This window comes from Somniosus microcephalus, chromosome 7 (assembly GCF_052327205.1).
Source record: "Somniosus microcephalus isolate GS21.2 chromosome 7, FLI_Smic_1.0, whole genome shotgun sequence".
Taxonomy (NCBI): domain Eukaryota; kingdom Metazoa; phylum Chordata; class Chondrichthyes; order Squaliformes; family Somniosidae; genus Somniosus; species Somniosus microcephalus.
In genome coordinates, this window is record NC_140993.1 from 277,201,453 (window position 1) to 277,225,888 (window position 24,436).

General features: G+C 43.0%; 1 protein-coding gene across 6 annotated transcripts in view; it reads left to right on the forward strand.

Annotated features, from left to right (window-relative positions):
* Positions 1-3,771: 3,771 nt before the first annotated feature.
* LOC147115353 (upstream-binding protein 1-like) overlaps positions 3,772-24,436 on the forward strand; it is a 109,521-nt gene continuing 88,856 nt past the window's right edge. For 3 of the 6 annotated variants that reach the window (XR_015079118.1, XR_015079119.1, XM_085993886.1), the window contains exons 1-3: positions 8,739-9,283; positions 15,287-15,435; positions 24,272-24,348. Coding sequence is in view for 4 of the 6 variants with exons in the window: in XM_085993886.1 (XP_085850012.1) it covers positions 9,171-9,283; positions 15,287-15,435; positions 24,272-24,348 (339 nt within the window). In the remaining 2 variants the exon portion in view is untranslated. Of the gene's footprint in view, positions 3,872-8,732; positions 9,284-15,286; positions 15,436-24,271; positions 24,349-24,436 lie in introns of those variants that run through there. The other 3 variants (XM_085993887.1, XM_085993888.1, XM_085993889.1) reach the window with 3 other exon arrangements.

A 24,436-nucleotide genomic window follows, 5' to 3' on the forward strand; every position in this document is an offset into this window, starting at 1 on the left:
TTTCTTATCCTACGGAGATAGTGTTCCTTTAATATTGTCCAAAAAGAAATGGCCTATCAGAACAGTTAAATGATCCTCGCATTTCATTGTAAAAAGCATATGATCCCAACTGGAAGTACTGCTGAAATCGACCAGTTGGTGGCAGCAGCAGCACTGTGCTGGTACTGGGTCAGCATCCCTTCCACTTGCACAGACAGCTCCTCCTGCTGTCCATTCAGCAGGAAACCCGGCACTCCTGTCACAGCAGGGTTTGGACAAATATCACACAAGATCAAACCAGAAGACTACCAAAATTCCTGGCTCAAAGAAGGGGAGGATTGGGAACTTAATGTTCCTGGTTATAAGGTATTCAGGAAAGATAGTGAAGGAAAAAAAGGAGGGGGTGGCAGTATTGATCAAAGAAACGATTTAGCACTGTCGAGGGATGATGTATTTGAGGGGCCAAGGACAGAGTCTATTTGGTTAGAATTGAGGAACAATTGAGGGAGCGATTACGCTACTGGGTGTATAATATAGGCTGCCAAATTGTGGGAAAGAGATAGAGGAGCAAATTTGCAGGCAAGTTACAGAACAATGCAAGAACTACAGAGTAGCGGTAATGGGAGACTTCAATTATCCTAATATAGACTGGGATAGTAACAGGGTAAAGGGCAAATAGTGGGAGGAATTCCTGAAATGTGTAGAAGAGAACTTTCTTGATTAGTTTGTTTCCAGCACAACCAGGAAGGAAGCAGTGCTGGATCTAGTTCTGGGGTATGAAGTGGGACAAGTGGAGCATGTTTCAGTGGGATAACATTTGGGGAGCAGTGATCATAATATCATCAGGTTTAGAGTAGTTATGGAAAAGGACAAGGTGCAATCAAGCGTAAAAATACTTAACTGGAGGAGGGCTAACTTCAGTGACTTGAAAAGGGATAGGGCCCAGGTGGATTGGATTCAAAAATTGGTAGGCAAAACAGTAACTGAACAATGGGAGGCTTTCAAAGAGGAGATGATCGGGGTACAGTGTAGGCACATTCCTATGAGGGGCAAAGGAAGCGCATCCAAAGTGAGAGCTCCCTGTATGATTAAAGATATACAGGCTAAAATGAGACAGAAAAAGGTGCCATATGACAATTGTAAGGTTCATAATACAGTAGAGAACCAAGCTGAATACAAAAACTACAGTGGCGATCTAAAAAAGTGAATGAGAGGGGCAAAGAGAGAGTATTTGAATAGATTAGTGGCTAATATAAAAGGGAACCCAAGAGTCTTTTATAAGCACATAAATAGTGGAAGGGTATTCAAAGGAAGGGTGGGCCGATTAGGGATCACAAAGGAGATCATCTTGTGGCGGCAGAGGGCATGGCTGAGGTACTAAATGAGTACTTTGTATCTGTCTTCACTGGAGAAGAGGATGCAGCCAATGTAGTAGTAAAGAAGGAGGGAGTAGTGATATTGGATAGGATAAAAATAGATAAAGAGGATGTACTTAAAAGGTTGGCAGACCTCAAAGTAGAAAAGTCACCCGGTCTGGATGGGATGCATCCGAGGTTGCTAAAGGAAATAAGGGTGGAAATTGCGTTGGCTCTGGCCACAATCTTCCAATCCTCCTTAGATATGGGGTGGTGCCAAAGGATTGGAAATGTTACACCCTTGTTCAAAAAAGGGGAGCAGGATAAACCCATTAACTACAGGCCAATCAGCCTAAGGTTAGTGGCGGGGAAACTTTTAGAGACAATAATCTGGGACAAAATTAATTGACATTTGGAAAAGTATGGGCTAACAAATAAAGCAACAGCATGGGTTTGTTAAAGGCAAATCATGTTTGACTAACTTGATTGAGTTATTTGATGAATTAACGGAGAGGATTGATGAGAGTAATACGGTTGACGTATATATGGACACCCAAAAGGCATTTGATAAAGTATCACATAATAGGCTTGTTAGCAAAATTAAAGTTCATTGATTAAAGGGACAGTGGCAGCATAGATACGAAATTGGCTAAGGGACAGATAGCAGAGAGTAGGAGTAAATGGTTGTTTTTCCAGACTGGAGGGAAGTATACCGTGGTGTTCCCTATGGGTAGGTAATAGGGCCATTGCTTTTGTTGAGATATATATATATAAAAAATGACATAGGGATATAGACTTTGAGTCATAGACACATGACGGATTAAATTTAACGCAGAGAAATGTGAAGTGATACATTTTGGTAGGAAGAATGAGGAGAGGCAATATAAACTAAATGGTACAATTTTAAAAGGGGTGTATGAACAGAGAGACTTGGGGGTGTACATACACAAACCTTTGGTGGCAGGACTAGTTGAGAAGGCTGTTAAAAAAGCATATGGGATCATTGGCTTCATTAATAGAAACATGGAGTACAAAAGCATGAATATTATGCTAAATCTTTATAAAACACTGGTTAGGCCTCAGCTGGAGTATACGTCCCGTTCTGGGCACCGCACTTTAGGAATGATGTCAAGGCCTTGAAGAGGGTGCAGAAGAGATTTACTAGAATGGTCCCAGGGATAAGCGACTTCAGTTATGTGGGTAGACTAGAGAAACTGGGATTGTTCTCCTTAGAGCAGAGAGGGTTAAGGGGAGATTTGATAGAGGTGTTCAAAATCATGAATGGCTTTGATAGAGTATATAAGGAGAAACTTGTTTCCAGTGGCAGAAGGGTCATTAACCAGAGGAGACAGATTTAAGGTGATTGGCAAAAGAACCAGAGGCGGCATGAGCAATTCCCCCCCCCCCAATTTTTTTTCTGGGTGTGCGGCTACTTTAAGGGGCTGCATGGCCCATTCACAGTTTCGCATGCGTGAAATTTAACATTGAAAAAGCCGATCCCGGGCTGTGTGGGACTGGCAGAGAGCTGCGGGGCCACACAGCTTAGAGGGAATGTCGGGCATGAGGACTTTTACACAGCGAGTTGCTGTGATCTGGAATGTGCTGCCTGAAAGGGTGGTGGAAGCAGATTCAATAGTAACATTCAAAAGAGAATTGGATAAATACTTGAAGGGGAAAATTTTACAGGGCTACGGGGAAAGAGCCGTGGACTGGGATTAATTGAATAACTCTAACAAAGAGCCAGCACCGGCACAATGGGCCGAATGGCCTCTTTTTGTGCTGTATCATTCGATGATTCTAAAAGGTGGTCCGAAGAGAGACATACAAATTCCATAGCAGGTTTGCTTGGATCAGTGTTGTATCACGACTGTTGTATGGCTTGAACGCTACAATGCACTACTCTGATCAGCGGTAAAAGCTAGCAAATCTAAGAGACATGGAATGTGCAATTATTTAATTAAACAAAGTTCAGATTTTTAAAATAAAATGAGACTCCTCCCCTACACTCCCTACATGTCTGAACATATTATCAAGCGATTTCTAACCGGAAAAGTGATTTTTATATTGATGAAATTGCATAATTAAGTTTTCCTGTAATATTATTATAAACCTCCTATGGAAGTTGTATGTCTCTTAGGATCTTTAGCTATCTATGTATGTATATATATGTATAAATATCTATATTGTATGTATATGTCAATATTTATTTTTATATAGAGAGGGAGGGGGATATTTGTCTTTCGCACACTCCTCAGTGACTGATCCCTCTTTTTGTGTGATTGGGCAGTTCTTCCTCCCCAGCCCCATTGGATGTGCCTGTCTGTGTAACTGACGTCAGGTAAAGGTGATAAAGTCGCCGGCGGGTCCCAGGGAAAGCACCAGGCACACGGTGGCTCATCGGGAATCTCAAGCGCTCTCTCATTCTCTCGTTTCAGTGACCACTCGGCTGAACACCACGGATCACATCACAAAATGCTCTTCTGGCACTCGCAACCCGAACAATACCATCAATACCCCAGCAGTAATAGCTACCTCCGGTAAGAATGTCCTTTCTGTAATTTGTATTACCTTGTTCTGTATACGGAGCTGGACGATGCTTAGTACTCCATCCTAAACCGAACTATTCGATCAATCAGTAAAATAACACGATCTCTAACTCAGTTCTTTATTTCAAGCGTCGTTTAACTTTACGAACCCAAATTGTAGTTTCTCTCGCTTACAATAACCTGGCTCTTTATTGGCGCGTTGAGTCTTAAATATTCACAATCCCCTTTCATTCCACAAAACCAAAACTACAACTAACTTTGCAAAACGTTTAGAACAGGTTCATGTTATGATTAAGACAAAAGATTGGAGATGCTGGGAACAGAAAAATCCCAGGAAATGCTGGAGATGCAGAGCAGGTCTGTGGAGGGATCAGACCTGTTGATGCTTTGGGTTCCGATAGTAATGAATCCGATGAAGGAATTTGCAGGGTAAAAGCCGACGGGTGCAGATATCACCTGTTTCTGTCAAATCAAACGAGGGGTCGAGCGTTGGAGAGGAGGCAGTGGGATCGGGGATTGCTTTTCATTGACCCCAAGGTTTAGGAACGTTAATGGAGCTTCAACCCTTCCCCTTTCGATGATTATTGCATCTGTGCTGGCCGTAGCAGCCCCCACGCCGGATCTAGGCTGTGTCTAGTGTGGACTTTACGCATAGAATGACCTATTAACAACTCTCGGGTTCGAAACTAAAACCTTCCCACAACAGCGAGTCGTCAGCAAACTCAAATTAATTGGATTTCCGTTCACAATCGCGGTTGCATTTTTGAATGGCCCAACAATTACCCTTTAAATCGACTTTTAACACCTACTGACACTTGGCATCTTTAAGTACTGATGAGTATGTGGGATAAAACGCCTTTAAAAAAAAACAAATAAAAAATGAAGTTCTTTACAACTTTGGATAATTAGTTTCGTAAATTTGCGGAGCTTTCCTAATGTGGTTATTAGCAGAACAATTTTATAACAAGTTAACTCCTCGCTGAAGTTATAGAGAATCAGATCCACCAGATCTTAATTAGATTCGTTTTATATTTAATACTTGTCTCCCTAAAACTGCTTTTCATAAAGCCAAATATATCCTGCTGCACTAGTGTTGTACTGGAAGAAAGTCCTCGACCCCAAGACTCCGAACCGAAAAGTTTCCATTCAAGTGGCAATCCCACGAATTACAGGCACCCAGGTGTAACCGTGAGCTTTGATATGCAGTTTGGGTCTTTTAACATCTGGCCGCGGATTAATTTCAATTTCGAGCAGATCCACAAAGTGTCACTTTTTGGAATAACAATCGCTCCCCTTGGCTAAAATGTGATCAATCTTGAAGTCTGCCACACTCAGATGTACGGTGGAAGAAATAACGCAAGTGCTGTGCATTTCCAGTTACTTTTATTTCAGATTTCCACCTTGCACCCTCATTTAAACATATAGAACTGTTTCTAGGAACAGGAGCAGGACATTCAGCCCCTCAAACCTCTTCCCATTCAGTTAGATCATGGCTGATCTGTATCTTAACTTCATCTTGGTTCTGTAACCCTTGCCTAACAAAAATCTATCACTCAGCTCTGACATTTTCCATTGACCTAGCCCAGCTTTTTAGAGTTCCAGATTTCCACGGGTTTAAATGGGCTCGCAATTTACACCTCTTCTAGACTCATCTTTTGTATCTTTACCTGTCCCATTACCATCTCTTTTTGCTTTGTACTATCATACCTTTTGTCATTTAATCACCCCTGCCTTCCACCCCATCACAAACGTTCCCCTTTGTTCTTTCCACCCCTCCCCTTCCTTTCCCCACCTCTGTACTTGCTAAAATTCTGGTAATCTCTAACTTTTCCAGTTCTGATGAAAGGTCATTGAACTGAAACATTAACTCTGTTTCTCTCTCCACAGATGCTGCCTGACCTGCTGAGTATCTCCAGCATTTTCTGTTTTTATTGCTATTTAGAAAATGATATTGATCATAAATTGCAGCTCTGTATGGGCAGCGGTTACTTCCAGAGTTACTCTTGCTCCTTTAGGCTGGCGGATTACTGCAGTCAGCCCTTGAGTCAGTACTGTGGGGAAAAATACATCCCATCAATTTCTGGAAATCTGAAATAAAAACACCTGGAAATCCACATTAGCTGTTTAAGCATGTCATAGATACATAACGGCACAGAAGGAGGCCATTCGGCCCATCGAGTCCATGCCGGCTCTCTGTAGAGCAATCCAGTCAGTCCCATTCCCCCGCTCTATCCCTGTAGCCCTGCAAGTTTATTTCCCTCAAGTGCCTATCCAGTCTCCCCTTGAAAACATTGAGTGTCTCCGCTTCCACCACTTCTGTCGGCAGCAAGTTTCAGGTCCTCACCACTCACTGCGTAAAAAAGTTTTTTCCTCACATCCCCCCTGTACCTCTTGCCCAAAACCTTAAATCTGTGTCCCCTAGTCCTTGTACCATCAACTAGTGGGAACAGCATTTCCCCGTCTAGCCTAACCAAACCCGTCATAATCTTGTACACCTCTATCAAATCGCCCCGCAACCTCCTTTGCTCTAATGAAAACAAATCCAGCTTCTCCAAACTAATCTTCCCCTCCCCTCCCCTTTCAGCATTCCATAGGGACCGCTCCCTCCGAGACACCCTAGTCCACTCCTCTATCACCCCAAACAGCCCTTCCCCTTTGCCTGGCACCTTCCTGTGCAAGCGGAGGAGATGTAACACCTGCCCCTATACCTCCCCCCTTCCCACTGTCCAGGGCCCCAAACACCCCTTCCAGGTGAAACAGCGATTTACTTGTACTTCTCGCAATCTAGTATACTGTATTCGCTGCTCACTACGCGGTCTCCTCTACATTGGGGAGACCAAACGCAGATTGGGCGACCGCTTTGCGGAACACCTCCGTTCAGTCCGTAAGGGTGACCCTGAGCTTCCGGTCATCTGTCATTTTAATTCACCGCTCCATTCCCACTCGGACCTCATCGTCCTTGGCCTCTTGTATTGTTCCACGGAAGCTCAACGTAAACTCGAGGAACAGCACCTCATCTTCCGATTAGGCACTCTGCAGCCTTCCAGACTCAATATCGAGTTCAACAATTTCAGATCATAACCTCAGCCCCTATTACACATTTTTTCTTGTAATTTTTCCACTCCTTTCCCCTCCCCCCTTTCCTTTTGTTTCACTCTCACACCTGGCAGCTATCTCTTGCCCTGCCAGTACACTTTACACCTAATCTCAGCCTATTACCATCTCGTCTTGCTCTTTTGTTTCTTTCACTTCTTTTGTCCGATCACAGCCCTGCCTTCGATCTAATTTCTTTTCTTTCCAGTTTTGAAGAAGGGTTCGACCTGAAACGTCAACTCAAATTTCTCTCCACGGATGTTGCCTGACCTGCTGAGTTTTTCCAGCATTTTCTGTTATTCCAGCTTCTCCAACCTGTCCTTGTAGCCAAGATCCCCCATCCCCGGAACCATTCTGGTAAATCTCCTCTGCACCCTCCCAAGGGCCTTCACATCCTTCCTAAAATGTGGTGACCAGAGCTGGACGCAATACTCCAGTTGTGGCCTAACCAGCACTTTATAAATGTTTCTGCTGGACTATACCCCACGCATCAACCTACTTTTCTTTCAGAGGCTAAATACTGCGGATGCTGGAAACAGGCAGCATCTGTGGAGAGAGAGAGAGAGACAAGAGTTAACGTTACAGGTCCTATCTTTCGGATGCTGACTCACCTACCAGCTTCCGGACTTCGATAGTTTCCTGGCCTCGCCGCAACTGGTGTGAGCTGATGTCAAAGCTCACTCCCCAAACGCAGCTCTCGACACCCAACTTGCCCAGTATTGTTCCGAGTGCACCATTTTCACACCTCCGCTCTGCACATCAATCAACATCGTAGGATAGCAAAATACTGCGGATGCTGGAAATCCGAAATAACAACAGAAAATGCTGGAAAAACTCAGCAGGCCAGGCAATATCCGTGGAGAGAGAAATAGAGTCAACATTTCGGGTTGAAACCCTTCTACAGAACTGAGAGAAAAGGCAGGAAATGAAACAAAAGGCAGTTTGGGGGCTGGGAAATGGGGGAGGGGATGAAAGAAGAGACATTAAGAGATATTCAAGGTGAGATGAGATAGTAATAGGACAGGTGAAGAAACAGACAATGGCTCTAAATGAAGTGTGAAATGCGCTGGCAGAGTGGAAGACAGCTGCCATGTGGGAGAGAGGAAAAAAAAGGGAAAGTCACAAACCAAAAGTGTGGATAAAAAATATAAAAATATAATAGGGGCCGAGGTATACTCGCTGGAGTTTAGAAGAATGAGAGGGGATCTCATTGAAACTTATAAAATTCTAACAGGACTAGACAGACCAGATGCAGGAAGGATGTTCGCGATGGCCGGGGAGTCCAGAACCAGGGGTCACAGTGTAAGGATAAGGGGTAAGCCATTTAGGACTGAGATGAGGAGGAATTTCTTCGCCCAGAGAGTGGTGAACCTGTGGAATTCTCTACCACAGAAGGCAGTTGAGGCCAATTCATTAAATATATTCAAGAAGGAGTTGGATATATTTCTTAAGGCTAAAGGGATCAAGGGATATGGGGAGAAAGCAGGGACCGGTACTGAATTTGGATGATTAGCCATGATCCCATTAAATGGCGGAGCCGGCTCGAGGGGCCGAATGGCCTACTCCTGCTCCTATCTTCTATGTTTTTATGATCAACATCGTAGTGCGGTGGAATCCTGCCTGCTTATTGGCCAGCTGGCGGTGGGCGGTAGCCAGTAGCTCTGTGCTGATTAGCCGCGAGGTGCTGTCAGTCAGCCAGCGGGCCTCGCCCCCCTCCGCCTGGCGCGTTTGCCGTTGGATTGAGCGCTCGCGGCGCTGCGCGCGGTGACGCAGTTGTTCGGTCGGCGGCGACTGAGAAGAGGAGGAGGGGGGCGAGCGGCCATGTTGGTGCCGGAATCGGTGAGAGAGCGGAGCGGAGGAGGTGGTGGTGGCGGCGTTGGCATCGTCGGCCGGCCGGGCTGTGCGTGATCCAGACGTGCCAACGTCTGCCGGCGTTACAGCGACTGGGAGGAGGAGGAGGAGGAGGAGCAGGAGAGGGACGGCAGTGTGTCTGGATCTGAACGTCGCCATGACCGTGTGAGCCGGACTGCACTGGGGGAGCGAGCGTGACAGAGAGCGAGGACGGGCCGCCTCCGAGCAACCGGGACCTAGCAACCGGGAGAGCGGGGGGAGGGGGAGAGCGCGCGGACCGCCGCCTGCAAGCGCCCGCTCCCCTGACCCCCGGCGGCCCGGCCCGGACCGGCCGCCCTCCCTGACCATGGCCTGGGTGCTGAAGATGGACGAAGCCATCGAGTCCGGACTGGTGCACGATTTCGACTCCAGTTTGTCCGGGATCGGCCAGGAGCTCGGTTCCGGGGCTTATAGCATGAGGTGAGAGGCGAAAGGCGGTGCAGATCGGAGGGATCTCCTGGGCCTCGGTCCTGGGTCTTTTGTTCGGCAGCAGGACTCCAATGTGCGACTGGGATCGGCAACTTTACTCCACAGGCCCTGCTCTTCAGCGGTGACTAGGCGGCCCGTATGCGGGGGTGCTCCTTATGTGATTTCTTGGAGTGCTGATTGTTTCATGGGCCTTTTAATGTATTTTTTATTATAGCTGATGCTTTACAGGAAGTCAGGTTCGATCTGTAAGACATCCTACTGTCCAATGTGCACCGTTGAAGTAGACTAAGCTGATGAATTGGATTGCAAATGCATTGGAAATTCAACTCTTCACCCCCCCACTTTAAAAAGGATTGAAAAAACCCTATGAAATGCACAACAGGTCAAATCAGCAACCATAGAATCAGAAAGGTTAATGTTTTAGGCATAATGCTTCTTTAGAACTGGAAACTGATTTCCTAAATTTGCAGCTTTTCCTTTTTGTTTTTCGCCCTGTCATTTTTAAAATTGGCTTTGGGAAGTCAGGAGGTGAGACACTCGCCGCAGAATACCTAGCCTTTGACCTGCCCTTGTTGCCACAGTGGCTGGCCCAGTTAAGTTTCTGGTCAATGGTGACCCCCCAGGATGTTGATGGTGGGGGATTTGGCGATGGTAATGCCATTGAATGTCAAGGGGCGGTGGTTAGATTCTCGCTTGTTGGAGATAGTCATTGCCTGGCACTTCAGTAAAGTGTAACAAACATGAAATGTAATTATTATATCGCATGGTCTTAGTTTGCCTTTCCATTCTATTGAGAGCATTTTGAGCTGTTGCAGGCCTATTGATGGTAGTGGTGGAAACAATTTAAGGTAAGGAATTAAGAGCATCACACAAAAGCAAGTTGTGCTTTTAATGTAGAATAATGCCCAAGGCATTTCACAGAGGCATAATATGAATGGAACAGGTACAATATTGTGTATTTGTTTAAGTATGATTTTTCTTTTCTACAGTGTTGGTACCAATAGCTCGGTAAATGTAGTGATAACGCTGGTTTCAAGGCTCTCCTAGAATTGAGTGTATCCAGAGAAGGTGGACTCTAGCTTTTTAATATATTTAAACAATTTATTGTTGGAGAATGCAAAGACCAAGGTTGAGAAATATTTGAAAGAAAATTTACTGGAAATTTAAAAAAAGTAGATACGGAATTGTCTCCTCTTCATGTGCATTTTGACAGTTTCCTCTTTTTAAAGTGATAATTGCATTGGTACAACTGTAATAACAGCAGAAAACGCTGGAAAAACTCGGCAGGCCAGGGCAGCATCCGTGGAGAGAGAAACAGTGTCAACGTTTTAGCAGTTCTGACGAAAGGTCATCGGCCTGAAATGTTGACTCTGTTTCTCTGGGAGGAGGAGGAGGGGGGAAGAGCAGGAGAGGGACGGCAGTGTGTCTGGATCTGAACGTCGCCATGACCGTGTGAGCCGGACTGCACTGGGGGGGCGAGCGTGACAGAGAGCGAGGACGGGCCGCCTCCGAGCAACCGGGACCTAGCAACCGGGAGAGCGGGGGGAGGGGGAGAGCGCGCGGACCGCCGCCAGCGTTTTCTGCTGTTATTTCGGATTTTTAGCATCCACAGTATTTTGCTATCGTATTGGTACAACTGTTCTGAGTTGTACATTGCTGAATCTAAGTCCTTTGAACCCTGGCCAGACAGTTGCCATGGTGATACATTTTACAACGACATGTTCCAGGCAACTATGGCTAGCAAGTTCGAGAGAGAGAGCGAGCGCGCGCATACGCACAAAAATGCGGAAATCCAGAAGTTGCTGTCATTGATTCTACGCTTCTCCATAGAGTGCGCAGTTGAACCCCCCGGAGTGGCAGTCTTTGAGAAATCACTGATCTGATCAGAACTTAAGCTTTTACCCTGTAATATTGCTCTTTAAAAAAAAACCCTGAAAAAGTTAAGCCTTGTTGAATGAGGTGTAACTGGGTTTTTAATGACATACTGATTCATAATTACTGCAGAACAGCCATTCTGGCCCTGAAAAAGTAATTTTATATTTGTGGAATGTCACATTTTAAAAATTGAATGGTTTTAACATTTTTTAATTTTATTTTTTAAATTTAAAAAAAAAAAGTTTGTTTGATATTTAAGTTTCTATTTAATTCCATGTGTGTATCCCAATCTTTATTTTGCTCTCTAAATGATTAAAAAGTGAAGGAAAATCAGTGCATTTTACTTCCTGGTTTGCTGTCTGAGAATTCTTTAAAGTGATTGGCTGCTTAGCCAGCTTGATGACATCACTGTTAGACACTGGAGATTCTCCAGACTGGTCACCAGTATGAAATTAATGTCGGGAGATCTGAAATTCACGCCACAGAGATCGCTAGATCTTTGTGGGCAGCTTTCTTCAAGGTCGGCGGCAAGAGCAGTTACTTTGCCGCTGACGGCAAATTCCGGGTCAATATTAGCATTTTGGCACTGTGAAACAGGGCTCCTGATTAGCTTGTCGTGATGCAACATTTTTATTAAATTAAGAATTCTGTGGAATAAAAACACTTCCAGGAAGTTAGCTGGCAGTTGTGAAGCAGATATTTCATATTGGGCTATTATAAATACATGACCTGAATCTTCCCATTTTCAGCTGGATATGAAGTCTGGGTGGGTGCTATCAGTTCGGGGAGCTAATACCTTGCATGCTTGAATTAATGTGGCGGATCTCTGTATAAAATAGGGGAAATAATCGATATGGGATTATAAAGGTTATGCTTGCATCAGATTTGGGTTTATTGGAAAGTTATTCATGTTAATGATAAAAAGCTGTGAGTTAACAAATAAACATAGGCTGAAGTATTTTTTTGGATGAGAGGAAAGAAACACTAGATAGGATCCACTTAACACTACTGTGAAGGTGGAATATAGACAACACATTTGATAAATAACTTGGTACCCATTTTGTCTTTTAAATGGCCTAATATAGATGTAATTACAATTGAAAACTTAGTTGAAATCATTCCATCCAAAATGATTGAGGAAACTTTGGATATTTTTAAAGATAAATATATTTTCTGTAGGAAAACCCAAAGCAAAGGGATACTTTCCCTTGAGAGTTTGTATTCAATAACGTGCATGAACCATCGTGAAGTAATCTTAAATTGCTCCAGCTCTTTTCAGCAGACTTTATTTTTAAGAGTTTTCTCAGGATTTTTCATACTGTGCCAGACTTCAAAGAAATATAAAAAAAAAACTGCTGGAAATCTGAAACAAAAAACCAGAAAATGCTGGAGATACACAGTGGGGTGGTCAGCATCTGCACAAAGAACAGCAAAAACTTACAGCACAAGGAGGTGGTCATTCAGTACGTTGGGTGTGCCAGCTTTATGCTAGAGCACGCCAAAACGAATCCCCCTTGCCCGAGTCTCATTCTGTAGCCCGATTATTTTCCTGTGTTTCAGAATATTTTCTTCTCCAACCACTCACTGTGGCAAAGCATTCCATGCTTCAACAGCCGTCTGTGTAAATACACTTCTAATCTCTCTCTCCACTCGTAATGGTAATTTTAAATCAATGACCCCCGTCACTGATGGTCTTCCTCTATTTACTCTCAAAACCCTTCATAATTTCAAAAACTGTATTAAATCTCCTCTTAGCCTCCACTTCTCTAGTGGAAATGGTCCTAGTATCTCGAGTATCTACTCATAACTATACTTCAATGTCTCTTGCATCATCTTGGTGAACCTACGCTTAATGCTTTCGATGGCTTCAGTGCCCTCTTTATAAAGGCACCCAAAACTGCACACTGAACTCGCTAATCGTCCTGTGCAAATTCATCTTTATTTATTTACTCTTGTAATCAATGCCCCTATGTATAAAACCCAAAATGCTGTTGACTTTTGTGGCTTCATCCACCCACATTTGCATTTTCAGGGAATTATGTTTTTGAAACATAAATTTTTCTGTTCGTCCACACCTGTCAACACCTTTCCATTGAGTGTACACTGCCATTTCTTGTTTGTCCTCCCAAAATGTATTACTTCATGCTTAGATCGGTATTAAATTGTATCTGCTGCCTATTTCCCATTCCACTAACCTGTTTTTTACTGCAATCTTCTACAGTTTTCTTCACTGTTTTCCAAACGTACTACTGTACTTTTGTTACATCAGCAAATTTTGAGATTGTGTTCCCTATAGCTAAGTCCAAATCATCTATGTATACCGAGAATAAAGGTGGACCAGGCATCGATCCTTTGGGTACACTACTTCTACCCTTCTCCAACTCGAGCAGCACCCATTTGTTCTAAGTATTTGCTTGCTGTCTGTCTAAGCTGCTATTTTCTTTTGGAACTGTTCTGATGAAGGTTTACATGCTTGAAATGTCACATCCTGTCTTTTATTTTTACAGGTGTGATTAGCCTGCTGTGTATTTCTCAACATTTTCTGTTTCTTTTTGTGGGACCATAATGACTTGTGCATATTTAAGTGCTAACATTGTTGATTGTAGACCTGAATCTATAATTGAAACTTTAAAGCTCTTCTGTGTGATCTGATTTCCTACCAATTTTCTCCCTCCTTCTGAAAGGGCAGACTTTGGCTTCATAGGTGCAGGCAGCCCGAGGTTGAGACAGTGAGCATTATTGGAGCTCATTACAACCAGCCCAATTCTGCACCAGTGCACTTTCCAGCAGGAGTCAGTGGATTGCATAGGAGCTGGAGCCGTGACTTACTTTTTTCCCCTTAGCCTAGGTACACTGAATCCAATTATAATGGCTCACCTGTTTCCACAGATCACAGACCCAAGATTGAATCTGGGTGGGGGGGGCGGGGGGGGTGGGTGTGTGTGTATTTTAAACCTTTTTATAAAGTGCCCCTTTTTACAGTAAGTCATCAACAGTCTTCATACTTAGTTTAAAGGAACAGCAGCAGACGGCTGATTTTATATTTGTTTTTCGGGAGTCGCTTCCGGTGCATGTACTGTTAAATCACTTTTCTGTTGCCTGGTGGCAGGGCTTGTAGACCCAGTTCACCTGGAATTCAGGAAAACTGAATTAAAGGAACAATATAAAAGCAGCTGGTGTAACCAGTAAAGATCTGTATTTCATAGTTGAAACATAAGAACTTAAGCAAACTGGTTATAATTGCAGACTGGTCCAGCCCCAGGCAAGATGTACAACCACGGATAAATTTCCAAGAGTAAAGTCAGTTACTGTATTTGGATAATTTCAAGGGATAAAGCAAGTTTTAGATTCTTTGCTGGCAGTTACACTGATATTGCTAATTGCAAACGCGGGCGTCTGACTCCCTGTTATAACTGAAACCAGCAACCTTCATCCAACAGCACTTTCTTGGATCTACAATGATGTTTGTTTGCCGAATGTTGGATCATTTACACGATAAACTACAGCTGACAGGTGGCACGTCACGTACGCATTTGTTGCATCCACATTGTGTAAAATAAGGCACTTTAACAACATTGAGCAGTTAATGAATGATATTGTCATGAACTGTCCAATCTGTCATTTTATTGGTTCCCCTTTTCATGGCCTGGAGTAAACGTGTGGTTTTATTTTTGCTCTTTTCTCCTTTTTAATTGAAATACGATTCGGCATATCTTGTTGAGCCTTCAATGAGAGTCAGAAGAAACTTTGATAGTCTGGTAGTGTGTTCTGCATTTGGAGCAGGCAGTGTACTCACATTGAAGGGAACAAGTGCAAAATCTTATCTGATAAACAAAATGTGAAAGATTCCATTTTTGAATGTGTTTAGTAGTCCTTTTTAGAGATAGTTTGATCGGCAGAAACAGGTTAATCTGAATGTACAGTGTTTTAAAACTATGAAGTAAATCTCAGCATTATGCATTAGGTTTGAATTACATTTTCTGGTTTGAATTATGTTTTTAAAAAAAAATGAAAGTGTAGTTAGAAATAACTTAATTTATTCATTCTGTTGAACAGAATTTTTATTCTTTACTTAATTTTAATACTGCCTTGATTGATACTGATATTCTTGTTTTGCAGTGATGTCTTGGCGCTGCCCATTTTCAAGCAAGAAGACTCGAACCTTCCAGAGAATGAAACGAAACATCCGCCATTCCAGTATGTGCTCTACGCAGCCACATCTCCTGCTGTTAAACTACACGATGAAACACTCACCTACTTGAACCAAGGTATATCTAAATACTTGGAACAGGCTTAACTTCATGTTGTCTCTTTATGCTGGCAAACAGTGGTTTGTGTGGGGGTGGGGGCAAGAGTTGAACCAAGTCATCCTTCTTTCCCTTCCCTTTTGGTACTAGTCATCTGTGAAGTACTTTTGAGAAATGTTCCACTTTGTGCTTTTGAATCGAGAGAATTTGTTGCAAGTCTGATGGGTGAATTCAGGTGATGGGCAGCCCAGAGATGGAAACCTGCAGCTATTCTACCCTGTGTGGCATGACAGCGAGAGCAGATTGAAGTTATCATTTGTGCCTGTAAACTCCGAGATCCATAGGGATAACAGGAATACCAAATTTATTCTACAATAAGGAAGACCTTAAAGCACAAGTAGTCGTCGCTAGAGTGACATGAACTCAATATTGTACTTGTGGTAAACCACTGTTGTTAGTATTGTTGTTCACCACTGTTGTTAGTACTGTTGTTCACGGTTAGTACTGTTGTTCACTCTTGCATATTGTTGTACTTGTCTGTGCATGCCTCAGCTGACTCCGCCCCTGGCTCCACCCTCATGGCTGGGTATAAAGGTGGCTGCTCGGCAGCCCCCGGCCCTTTTGGATACCAGGCAACCACAAGAGGCATGCTCTGTTCTTTGGTAATAAAAGCCTGTTTGTTACTTTCTCAACTTCCAGTCTTTTGTAGCAATTGATAGTGCATCAGTACTATTCCCCATTGTATATTTATTTGCTGATTTAAATTCTCACGATGGGGCTTGAACTTGCCCATAGTGAATGACTGGGAGATCTCGTGTGCATTATTGCTATTCCCTCGGAGCTTGAGATGTAGTTTGCCAGTGTTAATATATGGAGTTTCTGACATTTCATAGAATCAGACAGCACAGAGGGAGGCCATTCAGCCCTTTGTGCCTGTGCCGGCTCTTTGAAAGAGCTATCAAATTAGTCCCACTCCCCTGCTCTTTCCCTGTGGCCCTGTAAGTTTTTCCTTTTGAAGTTTAGATCCAATTTCTTTTTGTAAGTTACTATTGTCTCTGCATCCACCACCCTTTAAGGCAATGTATTCTGGATCATAACTCGTTGTGTTTAAAAAAAAAAAAAAAAAAAAAAAAAAAAAAAATCTCGCCATCTTCCCTTTGGTTCTTGCCAATTTTCTTAAATCGGTGCCCTCTGGTTACTGACCCTCCTGCCAGTGGAAACTGTTTCTCTTTATTTACTGTATCAAATCCCTTTCTGGAGGACATTATTGGCTTCCTTCTTCATCACCTGGCTTCTGGAGCACCTGTATAGGCCATTCGCAGGCAGCATCTGGAATAGATGGAGATCAGCCAGATCAGTTGACACTTTAATACTACCTATTATGCTGTGTGAGCTGTCGTTTAACATTCTTTATAAGCGTGACTATCATGGAAAATTTGTCTCAACAGAGGATAAGTGTTAAACTCTTAGGGCATTTTGGTTTTTGAATACTACTTGGAAGAATGAGTTACAGTGTCAGTATTTGCTTAATGTCGTCACTCGAAGGATTCTGCCAAATTCATCATTGGCTACTGCCCAGAAAGAAACCTTGCTTTTGCACCTCGGGTTCTGTACATGTCAGTATGTTATCGCACTGTAAAACATTCGGTGGGAGGAAGTGGTAGTTCTAGTAATGATTGTTATCTGTCTGATAGTGACTTCAGCTCAGACAGCAATGTGAGAACCTGTTTGTCTCACCAGGTTTGTCAGAGCGTGTGTGTATAAAATAGTTTATACAGTTCTCTTTTCCTGCTTGACATTGGTTGGTGTCAGTTTGTACGTTCTTCACAATGATAAAGCATAGGAAGAACTTCTAATAGAAGAAAATATAAACCTATACTAGAAACCAGTACAAAAGCAAAATATTGCAGATGTTGGAAATCTGAAATAAAAACAGAAAATGCTGGCAATACTCGGCAGGTCAGGCAGCATCTGTGGCAAGAGAAACAGTTAACATTTCAGGTTGGTGACCTTTCATCAGAAGTGGAAAAAAGTTAGAGATGGAACAGGTATTAAGCAAGTACAGAGGCAGGGAAAGGGGTGGGGGGGTGGTGGTAAGAACAAAAGGGAAGGTCTCTGATGGGTTGGAAGGCAGGAGTGATTAAATGACTGAAAGGATGATAGTACAAAGCAAAAGGGGGTGGTAATGGGACAATAAAAGAAACAAGGATGGGTCTAGAGCAGTGGTTCTCAAACCTTTTTAGTTGAAGGACACCTTTTCAAATGGATTAGTAATTACAGGACCCCCCCATCTAAATTGTAATATATAATACTCATAATATGAAAGTGCTGCATGTTAAGAGTGTTTTAATAATGCTTTTAAAAAAAACAGGTATTTACTTACAGATATCAGTGAGATGGGTGTGTCTGCTTCCCGCACCAATTCTGGGTACTCCGTGGCAACAGATGGCCATTATTAGCTACTTAGTACTGGACAATTTTTAAAGCAGTCAGTAGGCTGGCCAAGGTGAGCAAGGGCACGAGCACCCATGCACATGCTGGGATACTGCTGGGAGCATGACTCATCGGCAATCTTCCCTTTAAGCTGCACTGCTGTGCAGCACTCCAGGGAACTCTCTCAGCTGGCTTGCTGGCTTTTCAATGCAAATACCGCGCATGCGAGGTATTTTGAAAGGCCCGCACAGCCCCAAGAAAAATTACAGGGGACATTGCTCATCGCCATACTGTCCCACTGGAATGTCCTTTAACTACTGCACTGTGGGATTGTACATGTTTGCGTCAACACGTTCAGGCACCTGTTTGAAGGGCCCCGCAGGCGCTCTGATCACTTATCCGGAGGGTGGCACAGGGTCGCGGCGCCAAGGAGAGGAATCGGCTCAATCGGCAGGGATCACTCGTTGCAAAGTGAGTGAGATGTGGGATTGAGTGAGGGGGCAGGCCCAGCCATTCAGAATAATTCGCAAGAACTGAATCGGTGTCAGTTTTATAAAGAAATTGCCCAATTCTATGATCACTGAAACTACTGAAAAGTTTCACGAATCAGACTGACTTTAGATACCATCAACATATTGGATAAGACATACCGACTGCCATCGACAAATGTTTACTTCTTCTCCCAGCACTATTCCTGATTAAGAAGGCAGGCACGTAACCTCACAAACCGCTGCCACTGGAACCGGGCGTAAACCGATTTGTGAAGTGTAGCGTAGTTCATTCACCACCTGCTGCAACCTCCACGCTCAGGAGAAAGGATCTCGTTCAAATCAAGAACTCAGCACGTGCACAAAGTGCAGACCCAGCCCATCAGAGTGGGGGTGGGGGGTCATGTGCGCGCAAAAAGTTTCGGGTCACAAGGCCCCGGCTTGGTGGAGATGGCCTACTCTGTGCTGGGGCCTGGCTTCTGCATTGCTGAAAAGTGGTGTTTAACCTGCAAGTCTACTGCAAGATTACACTGTAACAACATTACCGGAGTTGCTAGTGCTCAAACCAGACCTTCCACGCCTGTATCTGGAACAGAAGAGCTGCACCTCTATATCTTGTATCCATCATGCAACCTTTCTACCTGTGGAAATCCATCTCTGGCAGTATTGTTTGGAAGATGCGTCAACTTTACTGGAAAGCCTTGTGAGCATTATGTGTGAATGGTTCATTTTTAGCATTACTGTGGCTCTGATCTTGTGCACCTTTTTATTTACAAAGGAAATAATATTTAGTGCCGAGCATAACATCTAAAACATGTGAATTGTCTTCGAACACTGCTTCATGTAGTGCAAAAATTATTTTTCCTTTTATTGAAACTTCTTGTATATATATATATAAAATATCTATACACAAGACAAATTGAGGCACTAGTTTTTTGAGGTAGCAGCAAGCATTCTTGATGTTAGAGGTAGTGTGAACCAAAGTAAATTCATGCAATGAAACGACCTGCAGCATTATATTTCAATTGCTTATCCCGAATCATTTCAGAATATCAGTTTAAAAGCCCTATTCCCTGGGCCTGAAGTACATGCTATCTTTTGATAATTGCCAATTGGAAACATTCTTTTGAAGCCTGACCGTCCAAAGGCTTCATCAGATAATGTTACGTAACTGTGTTATCTGATCCCTGCCACTGGATGCAATTGTGTATATTGGACCATGCAACAATATACCAGTATTTAGGTCAGCTCTGATGACTTCTGCCATTTGAATGACATACTTAACTTGGTAACAAAAACTGAAATGTACTGCTTGGTCAGCTTCATTTGCATAGCATTCTTTTTAAAATTTTCTCTCCTCTCCTGAAGGTAGTGATATGTGCTGGGACATTAGAAGCCATTTGATACCACAAATGAGTTAATGTCAGCAGCCATGGAGAGTATCATAGCTGAGCCTAGTCCTATCCTCATCTGACGCTCAAATGCACAACCGCTCCTACAGGGGTTGCTGTATGGCAATCCGGAGCTGGAGCTATAGCTGATTTTTTTTTTACGCTTATGAGTGTTTAGGCAAGTTGTGGAGTATTGATTTTAAGAAAAAAAAATTAAGACTTTACATATTTCTGTGCCATGTTTAGGGGCTTCTTCCACCCCCCCCCCCCCACAAATACCCTCTGATGTGGGTGACGCTGGCATGGTGGCTTTAATGCCCATCCCTAATCATAAGAAGGCAATGATGCGCCTTCTTGAACCGTTGCAGTCCTTGTGCTGATACTCCCATGAAAGTAAGCAATTCCAGGATTTTGATCGTGACATTGAAGGAACAGTGGTATATGTCTAAGTCAGGATGGTGTTTGACTTGGAGATGATGGTGTTCCTGTGATGTTGCTGATTTTGTCCTTTTTAGTGATAGAGGTCCTGGGGCTGGGAAATGCTTGGCAAGTTATTGCAGGGCATCATGCAGATCGTACATACTGCAGCCATAATGTGCCAGTGATGGGGAGAGGTTGGATATTGAGTCCAGTGGCAGAGGCACTGATGAAGTGCACTACACTGTTCTGAATGGTGTCGAGCTTGTTGTTTATTATTATTGCAGCTTTGGTCACCTCTCCACTGCCTCCAAAGTTTCTCACTGTTAAGTTTAATTTACTATGTGTGTTCCTATTTGTATAATGGATTTAAATCCTTTCCAAACTTCTTCATGCTGTGTATCTATCAGAACTGGAAGGGCCTGGTGTACATCAATATGGCAATGCTAGTTAGCATAAATCTATTTTGTGCTATTTTCCTAGCCTCTGCAGATCTATGTTCTTTAGTATGCTTTGAGAGATGTAAGTCAATGAGTTCCCCTTTGATGTGTGCGAACTGGATCATGATTTTTCTTTTGAAGATTGAGAGCTCAAGAGTGCCTCGAAGTATAAAAAAAAAAAAAATCTCCTTTCACTTAATAATCTGCATTGGTTGAGGAAGATGGGTAGGCAACTGCTAGGTGTGCCAGCATGGCCCAGGTGACATTGTTCCTTTCCTCTCTGAGTAAGTGTCTAGCCTGTGCTTGGTGCGTTGTTCAGTGTCCTGGTTCAGATCAGGATTCCCTGAGTGGCGGATTGTGCGACTATGCCAGCGGCGGACTGCTCCATAGCCCAGCATGATGACGGGCTGCCTGGGTACAATGACTGGGGATGGAGGACAGGATTAAGGTCTGGGTCATGCTTTGATGTAACTCAAAGATTTGGGGGCATAAGCGGTAGATGTGGGGGCAGTTTGGGGTCTGAGATAGTGGCTGGCCATCACACCAACCAGCGACTGATTGCGCCACTGGCGTGCTCCAAAGATGTTTTCTTGTTGCAAGGATACAGAGCTGATGATCCTGTTTTATTGTAGCAGTGCCATGTTGTCATCAATATTTCATGTTGGGTCAATTGTGTAGGTCAGTGGTGTAAAACATAACGCACTGCATGAGTCAAACACCTGTGTACATTTCAGGTATACGCGTTTTAAACTGTACCTCATGCATATGCTCAGTTGAGCAGAATTCAGGAAGTCCCCATAACTACCCTTTTGCATCATTTAGGAATTTGTTTTGAACCTTCCTCTTTTGGGTGCAGTCTTCATTGGGTTAGCCCGTTCTAGCTGTTTTATTTGGAGATATATGTTTGCCATTGTAGATTACAATTCTTGTTTGTGTGCAGAGTAGATGCTGTTTTGTGTATCTTTCATCTATCAGCATGATACATTCATCAGATATTACAGGAAACTGTGTTATATCCGGCACCGACGGGACCGAGCTGTTGCCGATCTATCAAAACTGCCGGACATACCAGCGTTAATGTTGAAGCATACGGAGGTTTTCATCTCCGTATCTGACAACAAACACTGTTGCTTAGCAACAGCTTCAAAACAGTCGGCCCGTACCTTGGAAGCGTCTCTGTAGCTTAGCAACAGCTTCAGAGAGACTTTCCAGAGCCTGACTGTTGCAAAAAAAGGCCACGAAGAAAAAAAGCCTAACAAAACGGCTCTTGATTTCTGCCGGTAGATCGAGGTTTCCGGACATACAACCTCCGGATAAACCAAAGTTTCCTGTAGTTATAATATAGGAAATGTATACGCAGATTCACCAGAATGAAACCAAGGCTTAATGGGTTAAATTGAGGACAAGTTGCATAAACTTGGTTTGTATTCCCTTGAGTTTAGATGGTTGAGAGGTGATCTAATCGAGGTGTTTAAGGATTCGATAGGGCAGATACAGAGACATTTTTCTTCCAGTGGGGGAATCTAGAAGAAGAGAGCATAATCTTAAAATTAGAGACAAGCCATCAGGGAGCACTTTATTGCACTCAAAGGGTAGTGGAAATCTGTAACTTGTACTCCAATTGAAATTTTCAAGACTGAGATTGCTAGATTTTTGGATAAGTGCATTAAGGGATATGGAGCAATGGTGGGTCAATGGAGTTGAGGTACAGATCAGCCATGTTCGAGTGGCCTACTCGTGTTCCAATGCAGAATTCACCCATCCAGGTAACTGTTGAATATTCTATTGCCCTCTTATTCTATTGCGCTTGAGTCATGTAGATGATTGAGAAGCTTTTAAGGGGTCAGGAATACAGGTTATTTTGTAAAAGGTTACAGATATAACAGGTTAATTTAGTATGAACAAAATGTGTTGGGGTTTGTCATCAAACAATTTCCCAACCGCATTACTGGCAATAGTGGTAACAATCAGCTGGTCAGGCAGCATCTGTGGCAAGAAAGGTAGGGTTAACGTTTCAGCTCGATGACCTTTCGTCAGAACTGAGTGTATCCAGCATTTTCTGTTTTTATTTCAGAATTCATAGAATCATACAGTACAGAAGGAGGCCATTCTGCAATGATTTCCTTTTCAAGGATATATCCAATTGCCTTTTGAAAGTTACTATTGAATCTGCAGCACTCTTTCAGGCAGTGCATTCCGGATCATCATAACTCGCTGTGCAAAATACATTTTCCTCCCCTCCTCATTAGATTTCTAGCAACTGCAATATTTTTTTTCTTTTACTGGTAATAGTCATTACTTTATTATTGCTTTGCACTGAACCACATTATTGGCAGAGTCTAGTTTTAATTCAAAGTTGCTTTATTCAAATCATGCAGAAAAAATACCGTGCATTGAAATGGGCCCTGACCAGTGAAATCCACTGCTTAACCCAATTTCAACCTCCATGATCAACAAAGCAGCTAACCTTCCAGGGCTATCTATTTTTGTCTTGCTAGAAAGGGTGAATGAATTCGCCAAAGAATTTGGTTGGAAACATTTCTGTAACATGGATCAGCTGCTTCAAAAATCACCACCCAATTAAGTCCAGGCGGCGCAAACAATGTTCCCACAGAAAGTGTTGACCACTGGATGTGCAATAAAACTTGTGAATTATTATCTCATTATAAGCCCAAAGATATTGGATGAAACGGCTTTTTTCTTTCAAACCGCTGCTCTCGAGCGAGAACTTGAGCTTTCATCATTGAAAAATGGTCCGCTGGGAAAAAGGCTAAGCAGCATCGTGCTGTGATGGGTTGTGCTAGCAAGACTGGGGGAGATAGAAAGCAGCTGGTGATTGGGAATTCCAGTCCCCATCCCAAGAAATTCCTGGTTGTGTTAGTTTGCCTGTAGCTTACAGAGGTACCAAAACTTTGTGGATGAATGGCTTTGTCATTTTAACCGAAAGACAGCAAAGTTGCCTTGATGGTTGACTGCCCTGGGGCTTACACGAAGTGCCTGCATCTAAAAGCGAAATCTATTGCCAACTGCTCTTGGAAAAGTAAATTCATCCCACCAGCAGTCGAGGATCTCCTTCAGGCACCGATGTTGCACTGCCCATAGACATGAGTTTTGAATCCATTGTTGGTGTTAATAAAGAAGTCGTGATGTCCAGATTGCTGTTGATGCTGTGCGGGAGGATGTTGCTACCAGTGAAAGCGAGAATGAGGAGGAGGTTCAAGGCTGTGGATATAACCAGTTGACCGAAGTAGAGGAACAGCTTGTACTACCGCCATGTTGATCAAATCTTTGATTCCTGAATAAATGGCTTACAGCTAAGCCACATGTCTTAATAGAGCTTTATGCTAAATAGACTTCACAATTTTGTGGATTAATGTGCTGTTGGCAGGAAGTAAACCATCATCATACAGAATTGTGGCAATTTATAGAACGGTGCAGCTTTCACAAGTTTTGATCATGTGTATTTCAGTAGTAGCTTTGATGCTTTATGCCATCTTATCGTGTTCCTCTAGATTTTTCTGTACTGTTCCAACAGTTTTGCTTAATTTACACTGGTGGATTATTTTCAACCAAAAAGTGACTTTAAATTAAGAATCACTGAACTACGTTACTGGAAATGATCATTACTTTGTAGTTGGTTTTGAATTAAGACTTTTGTCATTTATAGCTAACATCTGAATTTCAACAGGTCAATCTTATGAAATCCGAATGCTGGATAACCGAAAAATAGGAGATTTACCAGAAATAAGTGGAAAAATGGTGAAGGTGGGTCACCTTTTTATTAAATGACAAATGGTTTTATAAATGACTGTATATAGATATAAATAGGGCAGAAGACTAAACATGTTGATGT